The following is a 20,933-nucleotide window of genomic DNA, read 5'->3' as shown; positions in this document are numbered from 1 at the left end:
GACCAAACAGTCATTGCGCAATCAGGAGTGAGCAAACCACTTCTCCCCTTCTCCGAGAGGAGAGCAGGCCCGCCCACCCACCTTCTGCAAAGCAGAAGGGCAGAGGCATAAAATGATAATAACTCTTTATATTATTATTATTGTATGTTTCATACTGCTTAAAAGCAGTGAGGTGACGCTCCTCCGCCATAGAGGAGGAGCCGCCCCTGAAAGCATCAGCGGAGGGCAAAGAAGGGCTAAGAGGAATGCAGAGCAAGGTACAGATTAATGAATGAACAATGCAGGTTCTGAATGAAATAAGTGCTAGAGGCATCATCTCACTGAAATTGAATGTAGAAAGTACATAGACGATGCACGGTGTGGACTTACCTATTGTTCTGCACTACTAGAGGACAAAGAACGATTCAGTGTTTTGATAGCGACCATTCAATTTTTCTGTCATTGAAGATATCACTAAACTTCAGAAACACCAGCTTTCAAGAGATAGTCCCTTATCAGCTATGACGGAGCACAGACTGAATGAGAAAGTGAATGCATTAGTGAGAAGATAATTTTGCAGAGTTTTCAGTCGGTTTTCAATCCCAGGAGGGCTTCTTCCTGTGAACTGGTGACTTTAGACTAACTTCAGTGGGCATCTCCGCATCTCCGTCTCTAATCTTAGCTCTCCCATTTCTCCTCCTTTCTTCCAGATATGACTGCTTGCTCTTGGTGGACTCTGTGGCGTCTCTAGGAGGAGTTCCGATATACATGGACAAGCAGGGTAAGAATTGTATTAATCATATTGCATATTACCATAGCAGACATGACCTCTTCCTGATTTGGCAGCCAAGCGGATGCTACCATGAGAGTGCTGTCTCCTAATAATGTAATGTTAAGCGAGTGAAGTGTAAGGGAACTCTGGAACTCTTGAAACGTAGTTATGCTCATACCAATATCCACTAACATTTCAAAATAACTGACAACCTGTTACTGTACATCTCTTCACCCAAGTCCCCCAGTCAAGCCTAATTTTGTAATAGATTGTAACTGGGCATATAGTAGTGCATCATTTTAGGGCATTTAGTATGGGATACGGATTATAGTAGAGCATGCACAGTTAACCCTAAGTCATGATTTTACTTGTAGTTTATCAAAATAGTATGCTTTTCCAACCATTCAAAAAATTCTAGGAGTCTGTTTGACTTCCTAAAATGTTTGGGATGTTTGCCTTTTTTCACGATGAAGATTCCCTTTCACCATTGCATGTAAATTGGAAACTGAGAAATCTTTTTATTTTTCCCTGAGCATCCCCATTATTCTTCTCCTCTGATGTTATTGGCATATTCTGAAATTCTGTCATTAGAGTCACCTGCTGCCAGCTGAACTGTAATGTCTTGCAAGGAATTCCCCACTCTTTCCATGTTTTCCCCCAGTTTTTTCTCTCACTGGGCACCTACATTCTGGATTTTTGCTGTGTGTTTTGACTACATTGTCTGTGAAACAAGCCCCAGAGATAAGTACACAATTTAAAGTGGTAACATCTCTTCCTTTCAGCCTAGGCCCTGTCAGATCCCATTTGGAGGATCGCAGTGCGAAAAGGGGTTACTGGGTTGCAGCTGTGGGGATTGGTATTGGTTGCCGCTGATGTCCTAGAGTCCATCTTACTATGGCTAATGAAACAGGGCAAATAAATCTGTTCCATACTTGACTGTCAGGGTAGCGAAGGTAAGCAGTCAACAGGTTTTCAGGGATGTAGTGAGGAGGACAAAGGCTTAGAACCCAGTCAAACAACAGACACAATAATTCACAGTCCAGCCAAGTGCTTATTTTCAGGAAAATAAAGTACTTTTAATTCACAGTAAAACAGAACTCTACACAGTTAGATAGAGGGTTTGTCTGTAATGTTAACATTCTCACCCATGGGCTCTAAATTAAGTACTACACCCTCTACAGTCCCTCTTTTACTAGCTCTACAGCATCCCATAATATCTGTGGTGACAACACCGCAATGTCGTATAAGCAAATTTGACACATTGGCGCTTTCAATAAGAAGTTGACGCATCTTGTCAAACGGTTCTTAAGCCCCTAGAGTCGTCAGTGACAAAGTTATCTTCCCATGGCAGGATTAACTTTGTGTGTTTTGTAACAGTATTTTGAGGTTAGGTTTTGCTTTATATGCTCAGCAGAAAGGCAGTTAGTCTGGCACTGGATGGTACGTTCATCAAACTTACAACATCTGTGTCTTCGACATCACTCGACCGCGGTGACCCTACAGTCCTCAGTCGGGCCACTGAGGTGATCAGCATGGCAGCCAGCTCAGTGGGTGCTTATCTTCAGTAGTTGCAGCCTCCAGGCTGAGGCCAGTCTTACATTTCAGCAGTGGTGACTGCTGCTTGGGCAAAAAGCCACACTTCGGTACCAGGAGCACCAGTAATTCAGGCACACTGCAGTGGTGTCAGACCGCATGCTGTCGTTTAGCTGAACATTACTTTGCACAGCTGGCCACATGAATCACATTCAGGGAGACTGGATGACCCCTTATGAGTCAGGTCAGTACTGACAACACTCCCACTTGACAGCTTCTTTTGGGCCTTTCACATACCAGATATACAGTTGGACTTCTCCTGGACAGTCTCCTCCTTCTACAAAGCCACATGGTCTACTTCCCTCTCTGAACAGACAGGCTACTAGCCAGACCCATAGCCTCTCAAACAAGTTCTGCTTGCTTTGGGAGACTGTCTGTCATGCATACGCAAGCCTTGGTCTCACAGCAGCTCTCTAAGTACTCTGCGGAGCACACCCTTTCTTGGTCACGAAGAACTTGGCACTGTGATAAAATGGGTGGTTAAAGTCCCACTGTTATAGTCATTTTCAAGGCAGGGGAATGCAGATACACTGTATAACGTCATGGAACTCATTTGAGGTTGTTCCATTTCAAATATCATATCCTACCTGTAGTATAGACAAAGTCTTTGGGCAAATTGGTAGCTCTTACAGCAAGTCATGATGATGCTGGCTCCAATCTGGGTACCCAAAACATGGGCACAATAAAGTGCGAAGACTCTGCATCTATCTGTCATTTGACTTTCTGAAGTTGCAGTCAAGGACACATAAAAGAAGAGACTCTTTCTAGAAACTGCCTTATCTTTAACAATAGAATCTGATGACTTACCATCTCTCCTCTACCATACACCAAATTACAAGGTTTAGAAAAATCTAAGCAGCAATCCCTTGCTAAAAGGTTTGCATAGAATTTCTAAAGAAGGCTCTATTCCCACCCTTCCTCACTTCAGCCTAGGAGTCACTAGTGTAGAAGGGGGCGTGGCCACGGAGGCGACCAAGATGGCCGTATCCGCCTGAAGCTCCGCCGATCGGGCTTACGAGCTTCCATCTAGATCGATGTAGAGGCAGACAATGATAGCCGGACACCATCCTACCGCACCCGGGAACATGCGGAGCTCCTTTTGATGCCTGGAGCGTGGCGGCACCGAGCCTAAAGAAGCGCGGGCGAGAGCGGGGCCTGTGAGCTGAGACCACGCCCCGACCCAAGTCATTGCTGCGGAGTTTTGCTGTTGGGCGGTGAGTTTGTGCCCGTTCCCCTCCTCCCGCTGCCTCTGTGGTTCCTTCTGCCCGTTCGGCGGGCTCCCTGCTGTCCGCTCTCTCCCTGCCGCCCCTCCGTGCAGGTTTCCTGTTCTCCGGTGCGCTCGCGGGATGCCTTGGCCTAGTGGGCGTCACGAGACCGGGGCCTGTAGTACTGGGCCCGGCGGGGTTCGGGGGTTGGATCTGCGGGTGGGCCCTGGGATCTCGGCGGGAAGCTGGAGCGACACAGGGTGGAGGGGTTGTGTTGGCTTCCCCCCCCTCGGCCCCCCCGACGGGGCTCCAGTACTGGTGGGGTGTGGGGGCCTGCACTGGGGGCTATTTTCCCTGTGTTGCGGGCTCTGCCTCGTTCTGGTCTGGGACCTTTTTGGGGGCACTGGCTGCATTTAGGTCCCTGATGGTGCACGTGGTGCCCGCCTAGTGATACCCACCAACCCGGCTGCTGAGCGCTGACTCCCTCCTGCTTCACTCGTGGGCCTGCTGGCTTTCTGGGGCCTGTGCCTTTGGCTGTGGAGCCCTTGCCTGGCCTGCTGTGCCCACAGACTGCCCCGACCACTCATTACCGGCGCGGTGCCTGGCGCTGTGTTCAGGCCAGGTCTCCTGGTTTTCTGGACTGCCTGCCTGTGATACCTTGGGAGAGCTGGACGCTGCTGCTGCGTCGTGACTTGGGCCTTCCACGGATGCCCGCTCTGCAGGAACGCGGCAGCTGTACTTGCACGACCGTTTCCTCATGTCTCGCCTGGCCTCTTCGCGGTCATACATGGTTGGCCCCGCATTGTGATCGCTGATTATTTACTTTCTTTACTTGCCACTGTACTGCTGGCTCCTGTCGCTCCACGATCTCTGCCTGTTGCGATCGGTGCTGCCGGGGGGCTTGTCTGGGTGTCTTCCACTCGTTTGACGCTGTCCTCTTGGTTGCTGGGTCTGCGCAGTAACGCTTGCCTTGCACTTCTATTTGCTGGTCCCCCTTCTGGACTCAAACACGATGGTGAAGAAAGACCCTAAGCAGACCAAGCTGCAATTTGATAAACCGCTGGGAACGCGTCCGATGCTCCTGCTGATCAAACCACGGAGTCCTCCGGCCTACAGGACACTGATGGTCTGGCAGAGTGTCAGACGTAGAGGACGGTGCTGCATCTTCCTTGAAGCGGCTGGAAAGAGTTGAGAAGATCCTCAAGGATGTAGCTATTAAGAATGAGGTCTTGGAGGCCAGCAGTCGCCGAAACAACATCCGAATTATTGGCGTTCCGGAGACGACGGCTACCGGGCGGATGGACACGTTTGTGGAACAACTACTGACGGAATTGTTTGGCAGGGAAGTTTTCACGCAAGGCTTCGTAGTGGAGCGTGCCCATAGATCGCTGGGCCCCCGTCCTCGGCTGGGCCTGCCTCCTAGATCAATCATCGTCAGGTTCATGAACTTCCGTGATAGAGACACTGCTCTTCGTGTGGCTCGTGACATGGGGGATGTCCAATGGCAGGGGAATAAGCTGGCCTTTTTCCCGGACTTTACCAACGTGGTGCAGGAGGCGAGGTGCAAATTCCAGGGGGTCAAGGCAACTTTGAGAAACCTGGGTCTACGTTATGGCATGCTGTACCCGGCGAGGCTCAAGGTGGACATGAATGGCAGGTCCCGAGTGTTCGATACTCCGACCGAGGCGCAAGAGTTCTGCCGAGAATATAAGAAGAATCATGCTGGGGCATCTGGAGCACAGGGATCTGCTTCCCCACCACAGGGGAACTCGCAGACGAGTGTGGAGCTCTTCTCCGAGTCCGGGACGGGTTGATGGATTCTTTTCATGTGTTATCAATGTGTCCTGAAAGGCTTCTTTAATTTTTTATTATGCATGTCCTTCTGCATGTACTATTGTTGAGTGTTTTGATGCCCGATTGGCGTGGCGTTGCCATGTCCTTTGGTGAATACTGTGATGTTCTTTCCTAATGTTCTAGCTTTGCATTGTACTTCATTTGCTCCTACAGTTATGCTAAGGTCCCTATTGCACATGTGCTTAGTTGTCTATTCAGGGGTATGCCTCTTTGGGGTTGGTGAGAGGCTGGGTGGTGGGTGGTGGGGGACGTTGGTTCTGTTTGGATGGTATTTGCAGATTTTTCGATTTAATGATTGCAATGTGGTTTAGATCAGACATATGTGGCGAGGCATTTGCAGTGGTGATTTCTCAATGGTTCAGCTAGGTAACTTGCCCGGTCCTTCCGGGCTTTCACTTATGACATGGAATGTCAGAGGACTAAATAACACTACAAAGCGTGATCAGGTACTCAATTATATTGTACGACTTAAGGTGATATTGTATTCCTGCAGGAGACACATTTGTCCACTTCGGATCAGGCTCCGGTGGCGGCAAGTTGGGGTTCGCATAGGTTTTTTTCCAATTACAGTCGCTATGCTAGAGGGGTCGCCATCCTCATACATAAACGAGTCCAGCTTGCCCTTCATAACACAATCCAAGACCCTGAGGGCCGTACCCTGATTGTCACTGGTTCACTGTTGGGACAGAAGGTTACCTTGGTTGGGATTTATGGCCCTATTGTGGACTCTCCGGCTTTCTTTCAGGCTTTGCAGGTGCAGCTCCTTTCGCTTGATCCCGGTCTTTTAATATTAGGGGGGATTTTAATCTCCTACTGGACCTGCTAGGGACAGCACCTCCGATTCCCCCGACACTAAACCCCATTCCCGTCAAGCTCTCAGGGATCTCAGGGCCATATGTGCACAGTATTCCTTGATCGATGTTGAGCTCCAGCTGCATGCGCACCGTCCGGATTTCACTCATTACTCAGGTTACCACAACAAGTGGACCATGATCGACTATTGGTTGGTGTTTCCGGGGTTGGCGGGTTGGCTGGCTGATGTCCTGACTCTCCCCCGCACGCTCTCGGACCATTCCCCAGTGCTAATATGACTGAGAATCCCCAGACCTGGGGGTTACGAGAGACAGTGGGGATTTCCTGGCCAGGCATTGTCAGATACGGTTTTTAATGAGGAGCTCAGACTGACAATTGAGGACTATTTCGACATCAATATGGGGTTGGTGGACACGTGGGCAGTTCTGTGGGAGGGCTTTAAGGCTTATATTAGAGGTGTATGTATTGCCAAACATGCTGGGGTCTTACGTGACCTCCGCTCCCCCTAAAATCGTATTGAAAGTGACATTTCCGCTTTAGACCGCGACATGCTGGAGGCGCCTTCTGAGGCTGGGGAGGCGAAGCATTTGGAGCTTCTCCTGGAGTTTAGGGAGGCCGCGGAAAGAGAACTATTGTTCCTCAGTAGGCAACAGGTTGCGCAGAGATATGGTGAGGGCGAGCGTCCGGGTAAATTGCTGGCCAACAACCTGTGCCCCCCGCGTGACACTGCTTACGTCACTGACGTGACGGGCCCTAATTTTTTTTTTTTTGTGAAATGTGTTTTTATTGCAGGTAATAAAGTTGGCACATTAGTGGCACCTGATACGTAGGAAAAACCAGGAGGACGTCAATAGAATCAGCTCTATACACGGCCATTCAGCCCACAACCCGGGGGTCGGGCGGCGTGTGCCAGCAGTCCACAGGGGAGCAATTCTCCATTCCAGTAAAGTGCAACAGGTGAAATGAGTATATCTCGTCCGCTTTTCTAAACAACCCAACAAAACAAAACATCCCCTCCCCAGTCCCCAATCAGATTCATCCCCCCAGAGGAGGTAATTGCTAGATGCAGTCATACAGTAGTCTAATGCCCTCGGAAACCGAGAGGGCTCCCACTCCTCTTTCCCCCTCCCCCCACCCCCTCGTCATCAGCAGCGTATCGTGTGGTCAACCAGTTCGTGAGAAGAGACTCAGTTCTCTCTCGGGGGTCCAACCCACCCATGATCTGTTATTGAGGCCCGGGTCCCTCTCCAACTGTATCATCAGAGTCAGTATGTGTGTCATGGTCGCGCAGGGCCTGCACCAACGCCTCCCATGCCTGCGCCGCTTCTAGAGCCCTCTCATCCCTTCGCCGCTGCACCTGTTGGTATCTCAACGTACTTTCACTTCCCGCTCACTTGAGAAGTTCATTACGCCATTTATCACCTGTAGGACCAACTCGCGCCTTCCAGTGTCTGGTGATTTCCCGTTTGGCAAGGAGCAACCCTAAATCTATAAACTTATTTGTAATCTTGTATTTAGGGGTATGTGGAAACCAGTGTAGGATCCCCACAGCTGCATCTATCTGTATCGACCGACCTGTCACTTCAGTCAGTGTCTCTCCCACAAACGACCAGTAAGCAGTCAGCATAGGGCAGGACCACAGCATGTGTATGAGGTCCGCTCCGTCCGCCCTGCATCTAGGGCATGCCGCGGTCTCTAGGTTAAAGTATTTCTGCAACTTCTCCGGTGTCAGATAGGCTCGATGTAAAATGTAGAAGTGGACCAGTTGGAACCGGGCATTACGCGTGCTCTTCCAGGCCTGTCGCAACAGCTGGGCCCACGTGGTCTCCGGGATGTCTTTTCCTATGTCCAATTCCCACCGGGCCCTAAGATCCGACAAGGGGGTCAGTCTGTCCTCTACCATTCTAGAATATAAGCAGGAGACAGCTTTAACCGTTCCTGCAGACATCATGACGTATTGGCACGCCGCCGACACCTGCGGTTCCCCCTGACCCATCCTCCAATGCGCCTGGAGCGCCCTCGTGACCGCCGCATGGAGCAAAAAATCGCCTCTAGGGACATCATAGCGGTCCAGTAGCTCCTGGAAGGGCAACAACGTCCCGTCCTCGTAGAGGTCACCTACGGTCTGTAGACCTAGCTCCTCCCATTCACCTAATCGTGACCAGTCGCCACCATGGGGTAACGCCGTGAGCATTCCCATCGGGATCTCCGGGGCATAAGGTCTCAGTTTTCCCAGTCTACGATGCGTCCTGTTCCAACACGAGCGTATGGTGCGTTCCTCCTGAGTGAGGTCTCGCAGATCAATCCTCTGCTGGAGTGCAATATACGATAGGACATGTCTGGGTATGCCAGTGCCCCGCACCTCTTCCGGACCCCGAAACTCACGCGCCACCTCCTGGGTATAGACCTGCAACTGAGCAGCTAAGTAGTACGTCTCAAAGTCGGGCGCCGCCAGTCCCCCCTCCGCCCTAGGTCTCTGCAAGGTTCTGAGTGCCACTCGTCGGCGGCCTGAGCCCCATAAGAACGCTACTATCATGGACTCCAGACCCTGGAAGCTAGCCCTCGGGATCCAGATTGGCAGCGTTCTGAAATAGTATAGCAGACGAGGGAGTGCCACCATCTTCAGTAGCGCAATTCTTCCCGCCACCGACAAGGGCAGGGTGGACCAAAAGGCCGTGCTACCTCGAAGCGCTCGGATGTCTCTGGATATGTTGCCCTCAAGTATGTCAGCAGGACGATGGTAAACACGCACCCCCAGGTATTGAAAGCAAACCGGCTCCCATCTGATCTCTCTATGAATGTCCGGTTCGGGACTATCGCTGCGGACCGGGAACAGGCAGGTCTTAGCCCAATTTACTCGAAGCCCCGACACCGATCCAAAAGTCGTGAGCACTGAATCAGCGCCAGCCAGGGCCGCCCCAGCATCTTCTAGGAAAAGCAACAAGTCATCCGCGTAGAGGGATATGTACTGGTGGCCCGTCGGAGACTGTAATCCCCTGTAGTGGGCCCCAGTGCGGATCGATATAGCCAGCGGCTCCACCGCCAGGGCAAATAGTAATGGGGAGAGCGAGCAGCCCTGTCTCGTGCCCCGCTCAACGGGGTAACGCCGAGAAATCAGTGGGCCCGCCTTCACCCTAGCCACCGCTGACGAGTATAACACCGCAGTCCACCTTAGGAACCCCTCACCTAGGCCAAACCTCTCCAGCACTCTGTGGAGGTAAACCCATTCCAAGCTGTCGAAGGCTTTCTCCAAATCGATCGAGAGAATCATAGGATCAGGAGCATAGGCATGATCCCCCTCCAACAGTCGGAACAAACGTCGAATGTTCATTGAAGTATTACGTCCGGGGATGAAGCCCGCCTGGTCCGCATGCACTAGTGAGCGCATGTGGTCCATCAGTCGTGTGGCCAATATGCTGCTCAAGATCTTATAGTCGACCGTGAGCATGGAGAGCGGCCTATAAGACGCCGGCTCTACGCCCCCACGGTCAGGCTTGAGTAGAGGTATCACCAGGGCCTCTCGCATCGAGCCCGGCAATCGCCCCAAAGTCTTCGCCTCCTTATATACCTGTAGGAGTTTGGGGGCCAGGAGCTCAACGTATACCGCATAAAACTCCACTGGGATCCCATCCAGGCCCGGTGTTTTGTTTCGCGCCATGTTTTTTATGGCGTGTTTGATCTCTCCTATCGTCTCGTCCCAGGGCCTTCGCCCGTTCCGGATCCAGAGCGGGGATCGGCAGATCGCTAAGGAAGGTGTCCGTCGGTGTAGTGTCCGGGGATAAGCGACTACGATAGAGCTGCTCATAGTAATTCCAGAAGCAGTGAAGGATTTCGGGTTGAGTATAGACCTCATTGCCTTCCGCAGTGCGCATGGCCACAATCAGCGATGTTCGTCTCGTCGGGTTGGCAAGCCAAGCTAGTAGCTTACTCGATTTGTCGCCTTCAGCCAGTGATCTAGTCAGGTAAGTTTTATGGTCATAGCTCCGTAGTCGTTCAACTTCTACGGCTACAGCCTCCTTAGCCGCTAGGGTCTGTTGTTGGAGCTCCGGGCGGCCCGGGCGGGCCAGTTCCAGGTCGCGGAGGACTCGATCAGCTTTCGCCAGGTCCTCCAGAATTATGCGGCGCACTCCAACCTTCTGCGTTATACAATAACCTCGAACGACCACTTTAAAGGCGTCCCACTCTGTGGCTCTCTCAGCGGTCGTGCCCTCATTCGTCTTAAAGTATCCCGCAATCTTGTCCTCCAGGTCACTACGGAACACCTGGTCGTCCAGCAATTCTGGGCGTAACTTCCAGGTCGGCACACAGGAGGCGCCACGAAGCCATCGGAGATCGACCAGTAATGGATTATGGTCGGATATGGTCCTCGTCAGGTACTCAGAGCGTATGACCGAAGAAGCCACCTCCCCCGACCCCAATAGGCCATCTAGTCGCACATGAAGCTCATGCATGCCGGAGAAGTGGGAGTAGTCTCGGACAAGCGGGTGCTGCGCTCGCCAGACATCCGTCAGTCCCCATTTAGTCTGCCAGTCCATCCTGCCTCTGGCCACCCTGTGCGTCGGGGAGTCCGGGAGGGGAGGGTGGGACCTATCCAGATGAACGTCAAGCACCGAGTTGAAATCGCCCCCTAATAGGACGGGCCCTGAAAGGAAGCGGGCTAAGGAACCCGACAACTCTGTCAGAAAGGCGAGCTGGTCCGTGTTAGGCGCATAAATGCAGCAAATGCTCACATCTCGACCCCCCAGTCTCCCCGCTATAGCTACAAATCTTCCCCTGGATCTATAGTATGAGTATGGACCTGAAAGGGCACCCCGCCTTTTTCCATATCAGCGCACCCCTCGCATAAGCCGAGTACGTGGTGTTGTAGACCTGGCCGCGCCATCTACGCTGTAGCGCTAGCCCCTCTGATTTAGTGAGATGTGTCTCCTGCAGCAGCAGCGCAATCTGTATTCCTCTACGCACTAGATAAGCGTGAACCTTATGTCTCCTGGCCATGGTGTGCAGACCCCGCACATTCCAAGTGATGCATTTTAGAGTTGAGAGATCAGCCATTATCCCAAGTCGTGCGCTTCAGTCCCTCTAGGTACATTACAGGCACGGGCAAATACCCAGCCAACTGCTTACCGATGACGATTCCCCCATCCAACAACAATAAATCAACTTTTAAACAAACAACCCTCAGCCTCCCCCCCAGAACAGGTTCCAAATAGTACCATCCAGTTCCCATCCAAACTGTACCCCCAAACAATCTCTCCCCAACTAACCTGGCGGTAGCCACCGCAGGTGTGCCTTAAGGGCAATGCGAGGACCGAGCGACAATGTGGGGCCACCTCACTGCAAGCCACCTTGCAGTCGAGTCAGAAGCCACCAGAGGTTATATAGGGAAACCCCACTACCCTCCCCACAGGCGATAAATTAGCAGGTCTCCATACAAGTCATGTCTCCCTCATGTAGACATTCGCCCATCCACCCAGCCCCCACAATCAGAACCGGCTCACCCAATTGTGTCATTGTTCATCAAGAAGGTCCCCCGCAGTTTCCGGAGTGACCACTGGGAGCTTCACGCTATCAGTCTCCGAGCCCTCCGAGTCCGAGCGGCCGCCGCTTTCTCCAGGCTCCGACCGAGCCGTCTCGTGATCCTCCTGAGGGCCCGACATGGAAGAGACCATTTCCAGCGCTCCACGCCTCTCCGCCGCTGTCTCCACCGTAGAGGGCTGAGCAGTTCCACCTCTGCGGTGTCTAAATCTCTTAGGTCTCCGCCGCAGAACGCCCTCCATTGTTGGTTGAGAAGTGGTCCCAAACCCGTCCCCGCCAGCTCTATACAGTTCAAGCCAACTGCACACCTCGTCCGGGGTGTCAAAGAACTTGGTGGAATCGTCTATTATAACGTGGAGTCGGGCCTGAAAGAGCAGAGAATACTGGATACCCTCAGCACGCAGTTCTCTTTTTACCGCCAAGAAGGTGGACCGTCGTCTCTGCATCTCATAAGTGTAATCCGGGAAAATGTTCACACGGCTATTTTCAACCTGATAGGGTCCTCCCCTCCTAGCCGCCTGCAGCAGTAAGTCTCTGTCGCGGAAATGGAGCAACCGCGCCACCACCGGCCGAGGGGGACGACCTTGCAACAGCGGTTTGGTCGGCACTCTGTGTGCTCGTTCCAAGGTGTAAAAGGGCGACAGCCCCTCCGGGGTCACCGTCGTCCGCAGCCAATCTTCTAAGAACGCCACCATGTCCTCTCCCTCAATTTTCTCCGGAAGGCCCACTATCCGAATGTTATTTCTCCTGTTGTGTCCTTCCGCCTCCTCCGCACGTTTCTCTAGGGCTTCTATCCTGGACAGGGCATCTTTCATCGTGGCGTCTAATGTTTTCTGCGCCGGCTCCAGTCGCCGCACTGAACCCTCTACGTCCTTCACTCTTTCCGAGAGTTTGCCGTGGTCGGCTCTGAGCAGGCCCAAGCCCGTCGCAACTTGAGCTATATCTTCACGGAGGGCTGATCTGGTCTCAGTGATTGCCTGCAGTATCCTGTCCAGTTGCTCCTGAATCGGTGGGTTACCTGTTCCCTCCAGGTGCTGGCGCTCTTCGTTTTCCGGCGGCTCTACATTAGAAGCGGTCTGGGCACCCCCCTTAGCACCCCTCGTCTTCCCCATGTTGTTCGGAGTCCACTGGAGGATCGCCGCAGAGACGGGGGGTAGGCAATCCGGCCCAGTTCCGCTGCCAGGAACCTCAAAGCGTCCTTCCGCGGCTAACAGCCGGCTCCCAGGTGCGTAGGCCGCTAGGCGGCGGTCAAGGCTGGCGTCCGGGGTAAAAGGGCAGTGCGCAATAGGGACCCTCAAGTTCTTCCCACAACGCCAACCCTCAGAGCGGCTGTTCGCCCCCCAGCCGTGACGGTAATGGGGACAAGGGAGGCTCCTCACTGACGTCGATAGATCTCAAGGAGCCACTCGATCAATAGCCACTCCAGTGCTCCAGTCCACAAAACGGCCGCTCGAGCAGCAGGCACAGCGTCACGTCGGGTGTGGCGGCGGCAGCAGCCCTGCGCCAGTGTCCAGTCCCGCGTCGCGGGGTAAAAGTGAGGATGAAAGGCTGCCCCGGTCCCCTCCGTGGTGTGCTGAGCGAGCCCCCCCCTCCGCCTCTATTCATGGCCGCTTCATGGCGCCTTCAATACCCAGAGCAGGGATCCAGAATCTGGGGCCGCTCCCCTCACGGCCGAGCACCAGGTCTCCCGGCCAGTCAAAGCACCACAGTGCAGTGCCCCGTCTCCCCGGTCAACGCACGCACTGCGGGAGGCAGCAAGGGCGGTCTTCAGCTCCCTCCGCTCCACCGGATCTGTCCGCCGCGAGGGTCGGCCCGGGTGATAGAACCCGCACCTCAGGACTCCGCCGCCGCTCCTTGCATGGGCGCGGGTGGGCCGATCCGCCCCTCCCCCCACTCAGCTCCTCCGCGGCGTCGCACGGCAGCGCCGCAGGGCTCACCGCGTCTGTCGCCGGGTCTCCGCAATCTCCACCAGGGGCAAAGCACAGAATGTCCCCGCGGTAAGGGAGGATCAGCTGTGTCTCCGGGGCTGCAGAACCCCCGACTCCTCCGGGTCTCCGTCCGTCCTCAATGGAAGCAGAGCCGAGCAGGCGCCATCTTAGCCTACACCGCTCGGTCCCTCTCCTCCGACGTATCGCCTCCCCAGAAGCCGCCGCCGACCGCAACCACGTCCGGGAGGCTCACTGGACACGGGGGAGTCCTGTGTGGGGTCGGGGTTCCCCAAAATGCCCTCAGTTGCAGGATAAATGCTGACTCGACTACGGAGCCGAGCTTTTAGGCGACCTCTGCCATCAGCGCCCAAGCCACGCCCCCGACGTGACGGGCCCTAATGATACTCCACTACATTCTACCCCGGATATTTGCAATCATTTCCTTTCCTATTACAAAACGCTCTATACTTCTACACTCACTGGTGACTTACGTGGCCAGGGGGACTATCTATCGGAGGACGCCCTAGTGTATTTAGAACGCTACATGCAAGACTTTTTGTCGGTCCCCATTACTCCGGATAGTATTGTTGAGGCCATCTACGCTTTGCGAGGCTCTTCAGCGCCGGGTCTTGACGGGTTTTCGGCGACTTCTATAAGGCATATAAGGATATCCTAGTTCCAAGGCTGGTGGAGGTCTATGCAGAGGCGCTTGAGTTCGGTATCCTTCCCCCTACGTTCAGAGAGGCTGTGATTATTCTTCTGCCCAAACCGGGGAAAGACCCTAAATTGTGTGGCTCTTACTGGCCATTGTCGTTGTTAAACTTAGACTATAAAATATTGGCCAAGGTTATTGCGATTAGACTGTCTTTATTGATGGAATCTATCATATCGCCTGCGCAGTCGGGATTCGTTCCTCACAGATCCACTTCTCTTAACTTGAGGACCTTATACACTGTGTTGCATAGGATTGACCCCTCCACGCCCGCCGCTGCCATATTTGTGGAGGCTGAAAAAGCATTTGACTCCCTTGAATGGCCCTTTTTCCTCTGTCATGCGCCGTATGGGTATGCCTGATTGCTTTGTTTCCACAGTGGCTCTGCTGTATACCAGTCCGACGGCCAGGCTGCGACTTAATGGCACTCTCTCTGACCCTTTCCCCTTAACCCGCGGTACGAGACAAGGGTGTCCTCTATCCCCGCTCCTTTTTTTTTTAGCCATGGACCCTTTGGTGCGCCAGTTCCAAGAGAATCACTTGCACCGTGGCCTTCAATTTCGAACGGGCCCTCTTTTAATTTCTTTGTATGCTGATGACACTGTCCTTTATGTTAGGATGTCCCATATCAACTTAGAGCCCTTGCTTTTGGAAATCATTAGGTTCAGTAGATTTTCTGGACTTAGTAATAATTGGCACAAATCGGTTATTTTCCCTCTCGCTACCTGCACCACCGCCTGGCCTTGCGAATTCCCTTTGGAATGGTGTAGCGACTCGGTTAGGTACCTTGGAGTTCATGTTCACCTTGACACTGCTACAATGATTAGACTCAACTATGGTAGAGCGATTAGTTCGTCGGAGTCTCAGATCGTGAAATTGCTACGTCTTCCATTGTCCATGGCAGGTAGGATTGCAGTTATTAAGATGGTTGTCCTACCCCGGTTTCTCTATCCTTTTTAATAATATCCCTATCCCACTCACTAAGAATGTTTTCCTGCAACTGCGTATGTTACTTATACGTTTGGTGTGGGGGGACAAGATGCCTGAGTCTGTTGGAAGACTCTTACTTTGCCATATGATAGAGGAGGGTTCGGGGTTCCGGATTTTTATTTGTACTACCTAATTGCACAATTCTTCTACGCGTATGCCTGGTTCCACCCGGATGCACGCGTCCCATATTTAAAACCAGAGGCAGACTTGGTTCTCCCGCGTAAGCTCATTCATATCCTACTTACAGGATACCCCCGGGACCCGCGAGATGTTCAAACGGTCTCGACCACGTGTTGGGCTTGGGACAGGCTACGTAGGTTGCTGGAATTTGAATCGTTATATTTCCCTGAATTGTCTCTGCCTAATCCTTCTCTTCTCCCGATAACAGGGGAGACCTTGGTCCAACGTAAATTGGAGAAATTTCATGTTCGCACATTTGGCGATCTATTCCCGGATGGTCGTGCTTTTACGATCTCGGAGGAGGACCGCTTTAGTGAGCGCACCTTCATGGACACTTTCGTCCTGACTCGTGTTCGCTCCGCTCTTTGCTCCATTTTTCCTTCCTTCCCTGCTTCCCCTGAGCCGACCCCATCATTGACGTTGCTGATACAGAGCCCTGCGGGTGCGCATTTGATTTCCAAATTATATAAACAGTGTTCTGCGATTCGGCCTGTGTCTGATGCTAGGGTGCGGGTGGCCTGGGAGGTGGATTTGGCTAAGACTATTTCGGATGACCAATGGGAACAGTGCTGTAGAGCCACCGGGGAGGTCTCCTTGAACAGCAGACACAAATTAATCCATTTTAAGTTTCTCCGTAGGATGTACCACACTCCCGCACGCTCCCATAGAATTGACCACACTAGACCACACCATTGTCAGAAGTGCATGTGTCCCTTTGCTGATTTCGCTCACCTCGCCTGGACTTGTCCTAAAATACATCAGTATTGGACGCTTGTTCACGCTACCCTGGTGGACATATTGTCCATGCAGCTTCTTCCTACTCCTGAGATAGCCTTGCTGGGTTATGTGTCTAACTTCCCCCGGAAATTTCGTAGTCTAGCAGCCTTGGGATTTCTGCTGGCCAAGCGAGAAATTGCGCTATTGCGGGGCAGCAGCAGAGTCCCCACTCGGCAGGCCTGGCTCAGAAACTTGGCGTTTTGCAATGTCCAATATGAAGAATTTTACACCTTACTCCCCAGCACTTCCCGACCTGTGGACATATGGGGCCCATACAGAGATTACGTATTCCGACACAAGGCGACACAGGGCTCACAGACTGTGGCTGGTACAGTCCTAGAGGGGGTGGGTTAGATGCCCTTCGCTGGATGTGAATAATGGGTGCGGTTTGACATGGTGCTTCGGCATTCTTACCCCCCGGCTGTTTGGCTTAGTCCCCCTCACTGGAGACGTTGAGATCCTCCTTCATTTTGAATTAACGTGTTGATTGGCTGTATGTATACCATATGTGTTCCATACTGGATTGCATTTCGATTATCGCTTTCATCACCATATGTGATTGTGTACTGCATGATTTGCTATGGTTGAAATCTGTCACTGTTGTTGCTATAATCTGCATTGTATCATCATTGCTACTTGTCTGTGTAAAAAACAGAAATAAAGTAAAAAAAAAAAAGTCACCAGTGTACAGTCACAGTAATGCAAAGAACAGATTTCCACTGTCTGGGGAAGCTGTATTAATCCTTCATCGTGGGTAGTGCTAAACCAGGGACTGTTAATATGGATCCCGTTCATCCCCGCGAATATACTCACATCACAGACAGCGGGCTTGATTTAGATATTTGCGGATCGGGTCCCACCGTGGCTTTTTTGGCAGTCCACGCTATTTAGATGTTGGCTAATGCATCGCTGAAAGACCACCATGGTCCCGCCGTCACCTCCAGGAAATCTCAACCGTGTTGACAGCTGGATAGACCTAAGCGGCTATTGGAGGTGGTAAAGCCATTTTGTCTGCAGGCCAATCACGATGTGCCTCTCCGCCAACACAGGTGTGGCAGTCAAACCTCCACACCTGTGTTGGTGAAATGGAACACTTATAGTGCACAAACTCACCTTCACTAACCTTCCCACTACCTGTGCCACCATAATGAAATGAAATGAAATGAAAATGATTCTTTTATAGCGCATGGCTACCCGGAGGCATCCCAGCGCTTGAAGCTGCGACGACAGAAGGTCTAATAGTAAGAGATGGGATCCAATTATTGGTTAGTTTCCGGGGAAAAGACATGTTTTTATTTTCTTGAGGAAGGAAAGATGATTGAATTCCTGACGAAGGGTTGAGGGGCAGAGAGTTCCATAGCTTTGAGGTGTGATAAGAAAAGAGGCGGCCACCAGAGCGAGCCTTATTGATTCTGATGACTTGTGCCAGGTTGAGATCATTGGATCGGAGGTTTCTGGGCATTTTATATGGTTTAATCAGATTAGTAAGGATCGGGGGCCTTTGCCTTGCAGATTTTTATGGGCAATACAGAGGGCCTTAAAGTGTACCCGTTCTTTTATCGGTAGCCAATGAAGTGATCTTAGCGCTGGCTTGGCTGAGGAGCGATGGTTGGTGCTCGTCAGCAGTCTAGCTGCTGAATTTTGGACTACCTGGAGTTTACAGATCACAGAGGCCGGGGCTCCCAGATAGAGCGCATTACTGTAGTCAAGCCTAGATAAAATCATGGCTTGGACTAGGATCTTTTTGGCTCTATCAGGAAGTTGAGGCAGGATTTTGCGTATGGATTTTAACAAGCCAAATCAGGTGGCGGTAGTTTTCCTGGCTTGCACTTTAAATGAAAGATCATCGTCTAAACAGAATCCCAGACTCTTGATCACGCTACTAGGGGTAGGACCAGCACCCATAGAAGAGGGCCATAGCGTGGGGGAATTGAATGATGCCTTCTTGCCCAGTAACATCAGTTCAGTCTTCTCGTTGTTCAGTTTGAGCTGAGACTGGCCCATCCACTTTGTTACCTCCTCAAGACAGTCACTCAAGCTCGTGTGAGACAGATCTGCCTGATTCAGAGAGACCACGAGCTGAGTGTCATCAGCATAGCTGATTAATTCAATTCCGTAGGGGGCCACTATCTTGGCTAAGGGGGACATGTACACATTAAAAAGTGTGGGGCTGAGGGAGGAGCCCTGTGGAACCCCACACTGCAAGGGTATCGGCGATGAATGGCAATCCCCTTCAAATACCTTAAAATACCTTTCCTGAAGGAAAGATTCAAGCCATGAGAGGGCTTTTCCCGAGACTCCAATTTTGTTTAGGCGGGCTAAAAAGATGCGGTGGTTTACCGTATCGAAGGCGGCACTGAGGTCTAGGAGGATGATGGCCACATTGCCACCTGTGTCCAGGATCCTCCTAGACTCTTCCACCACCTTAAGAAGTGCCGTCTCCGTCCCTTGTCCAGGGCGGAAGCCTGTTTGAGAAGGATGGAGTAAATTAGAGGCTTCCAAAAATGAGGACAGTTGCCGGTTTACAAATTTTTCTGCCAGTTTACTGATACCCGGGAGAAGGGAAATGGGACGGTAGTTGGATAGATCTCCAGGGTCCAGGTTAGTTTTTTTTAACAAAGGTTTGACCATGGCCATTTTCCAGTCGCGTGGGACTGTGCCTGCTTCAATCGAGGAGTTGATCAGATTGATGATTGGAGTAGTAATAATGGGCAGGACTGATTTCAGGATGTTAATTGGAACAGGGTCAAGCGGCGAGCCACTTTTTATTGAATTGAGATGGGGGGGGTAACAATTCCTCAGTGAGCGGGGTGAAGGAAGAGAGTTCAGGAGAAGTGCCTTGAAAGGGAGGTTTAGGTAGCGATGGTGATTCGGGGATGGTAATGGGTGGGAGACCTAGGAGAATTTTTTGGATTTTAGTGTGGAAGAAAAGTGCAAGTTCTTCACAACGGGGCCCTGATGCATTTGGGGCAAGAGGGGGGTCAGGGGGTTTAAACAGAGTTTTAACAATTCTGAAAATCTCTTTCGATGAATTGGGAGATGCAATAATTTTCTCTGCGTAGAAAGCTGTTTAGCTGCCTTTAACGCAGATTTGTAGGCCTTGATGGAGGCCCTGTATTTGTTTTTTATCTCTGAATCAAAGTCTTTTCTCCATTGTCTCTCCTCTTTTTTACAGCTCTGTTTGAGTTTTCGGAGCTCTGGGCTAAACCAGGGATGATAGATTGACCCTTTTTTTGGGTTACAGATTTCCTAGGCAGAATAGTATCCAGTGAGCACTCTATCCACTGGTTAAACTCTGGGTGTGCTGTATTGATATCAGGGTTAGTGGGCAGTAAGGTAGTCCTTAGTGCTTCCGACCATTAATTTATCTTGAGTTTGGACCAATGTCTTGTCTGCACACTGCTGAAGGGTTTGATCGGGGCTGGGGGGGACACTCCAAGTGAAAGGAATGGTAAAGTGGTCTGACCACGGAACAGGGCTCGGGTCCGTGGTAATTAAGTCTATAATATTTGAAAAAATAGGGTCAAGCAGGTGGCCTTTTATATGTGTGGCTTTTTGAATTTTTTTAACCATTTCGCATGTCTCAAGATCTTGGGCCAGATCCACAGCTATCGTGTCTTGTGGATCGTCGAAATGGAGGTTAAGATCTCCCAATATGGTAAAGTTGGAAGCAGAACTGGCGAGGTTTACAACCGTTTCTAGCAGTGTCCTATGGAATTGTCCTAAGGATCCTGGTGGACGGTATACTAAAAGCCCCGTGAAGGAGGCTAAGGGTGACAGGGTGATCGAGAAGTGGACGTTTTCACAGTCAAGTAATGGGCTGAATAGCAGGCGACAAACTAGATGTTCCTTATAGAGGATTGCGATGCCTTCTCCTACACTCCCTGTTCGGTCCATGTGCTGGATTAAGTAGCCCGGAGGCAGAGCCTGGACAATGTCTGGGCCTGAGCTGGATCCTAACCATGTTTCTGTGAGAAACAGTACATCCAATGCCGAGTCCTGTAGTAAAAATTAGATCTCTGAAGCATGTTTAGGCAGAGAGCGGCAATTCAATAGTGCCATATTGAGCTTATGCTCAGGTTTCTGTCTGATCTCCGCCGGCTTAATCAATTGATAAGGGCAGTGTCGGCATTGATATAGATTTTGTGAAGGGTCTAACGAGTGTTTGCACAAGGTGTTAGGAGAGGTAGTGGCGTCTCTTAATTGCAGGAGGGAGGAGCGCGGATATGTGGCTGGAGCGGGCATGGAGATAGCGAGGGAGCTGGTCCCTGGGCCCGTCCTGGCGCGGACGGGCGCAGACGGGCAGGACTCTGCCATGACTCTGCCATGACTCTGGCATGACTCTGGCATGACTCTGGCATGACTCCGGCGTGAGTCCGGCGCGTCCGCTACGCGGAGGGAGACCGACCCCTTTTAAATGCAACTAGAGAGCACCAGAGCGCTTAGTCACGCCCAAGATGGCCGCTGTGGAGGCTTCGGCTACCCGGGACCACACTCTCAGCATCAATGCTCACCTGAGAGTGGGCCCAGGCAGCGGAGAGATAAGGCTAAAGCATCTGGCAAGTGAAACGCTTTTTAGTCAAGCGGAGTGACAA

General features: G+C 51.8%; 1 protein-coding gene across 1 annotated transcript in view; it reads left to right on the top strand.

Moving 5' to 3' along the window:
• AGXT (alanine--glyoxylate aminotransferase) overlaps window positions 1-20,933 on the top strand; it is a 458,404-nt gene that overhangs the window by 238,254 nt on the left and 199,217 nt on the right. Inside the window, exon 5 of the mRNA XM_078665630.1 lies at window positions 690-760. Coding sequence (XP_078521756.1) covers window positions 690-760 — 71 coding nt within the window. The remainder of the gene's footprint in view (window positions 1-689; window positions 761-20,933) is intronic.

The sequence above is a fragment of the Lissotriton helveticus genome, chromosome 11 (genome assembly GCF_964261635.1).
Source record: "Lissotriton helveticus chromosome 11, aLisHel1.1, whole genome shotgun sequence".
Taxonomy (NCBI): Eukaryota; Metazoa; Chordata; class Amphibia; order Caudata; family Salamandridae; genus Lissotriton; species Lissotriton helveticus.
The sequence above is the reverse complement of the archived record's forward strand: the minus strand, read 5'-3'. Positions and strand labels throughout refer to the sequence as shown.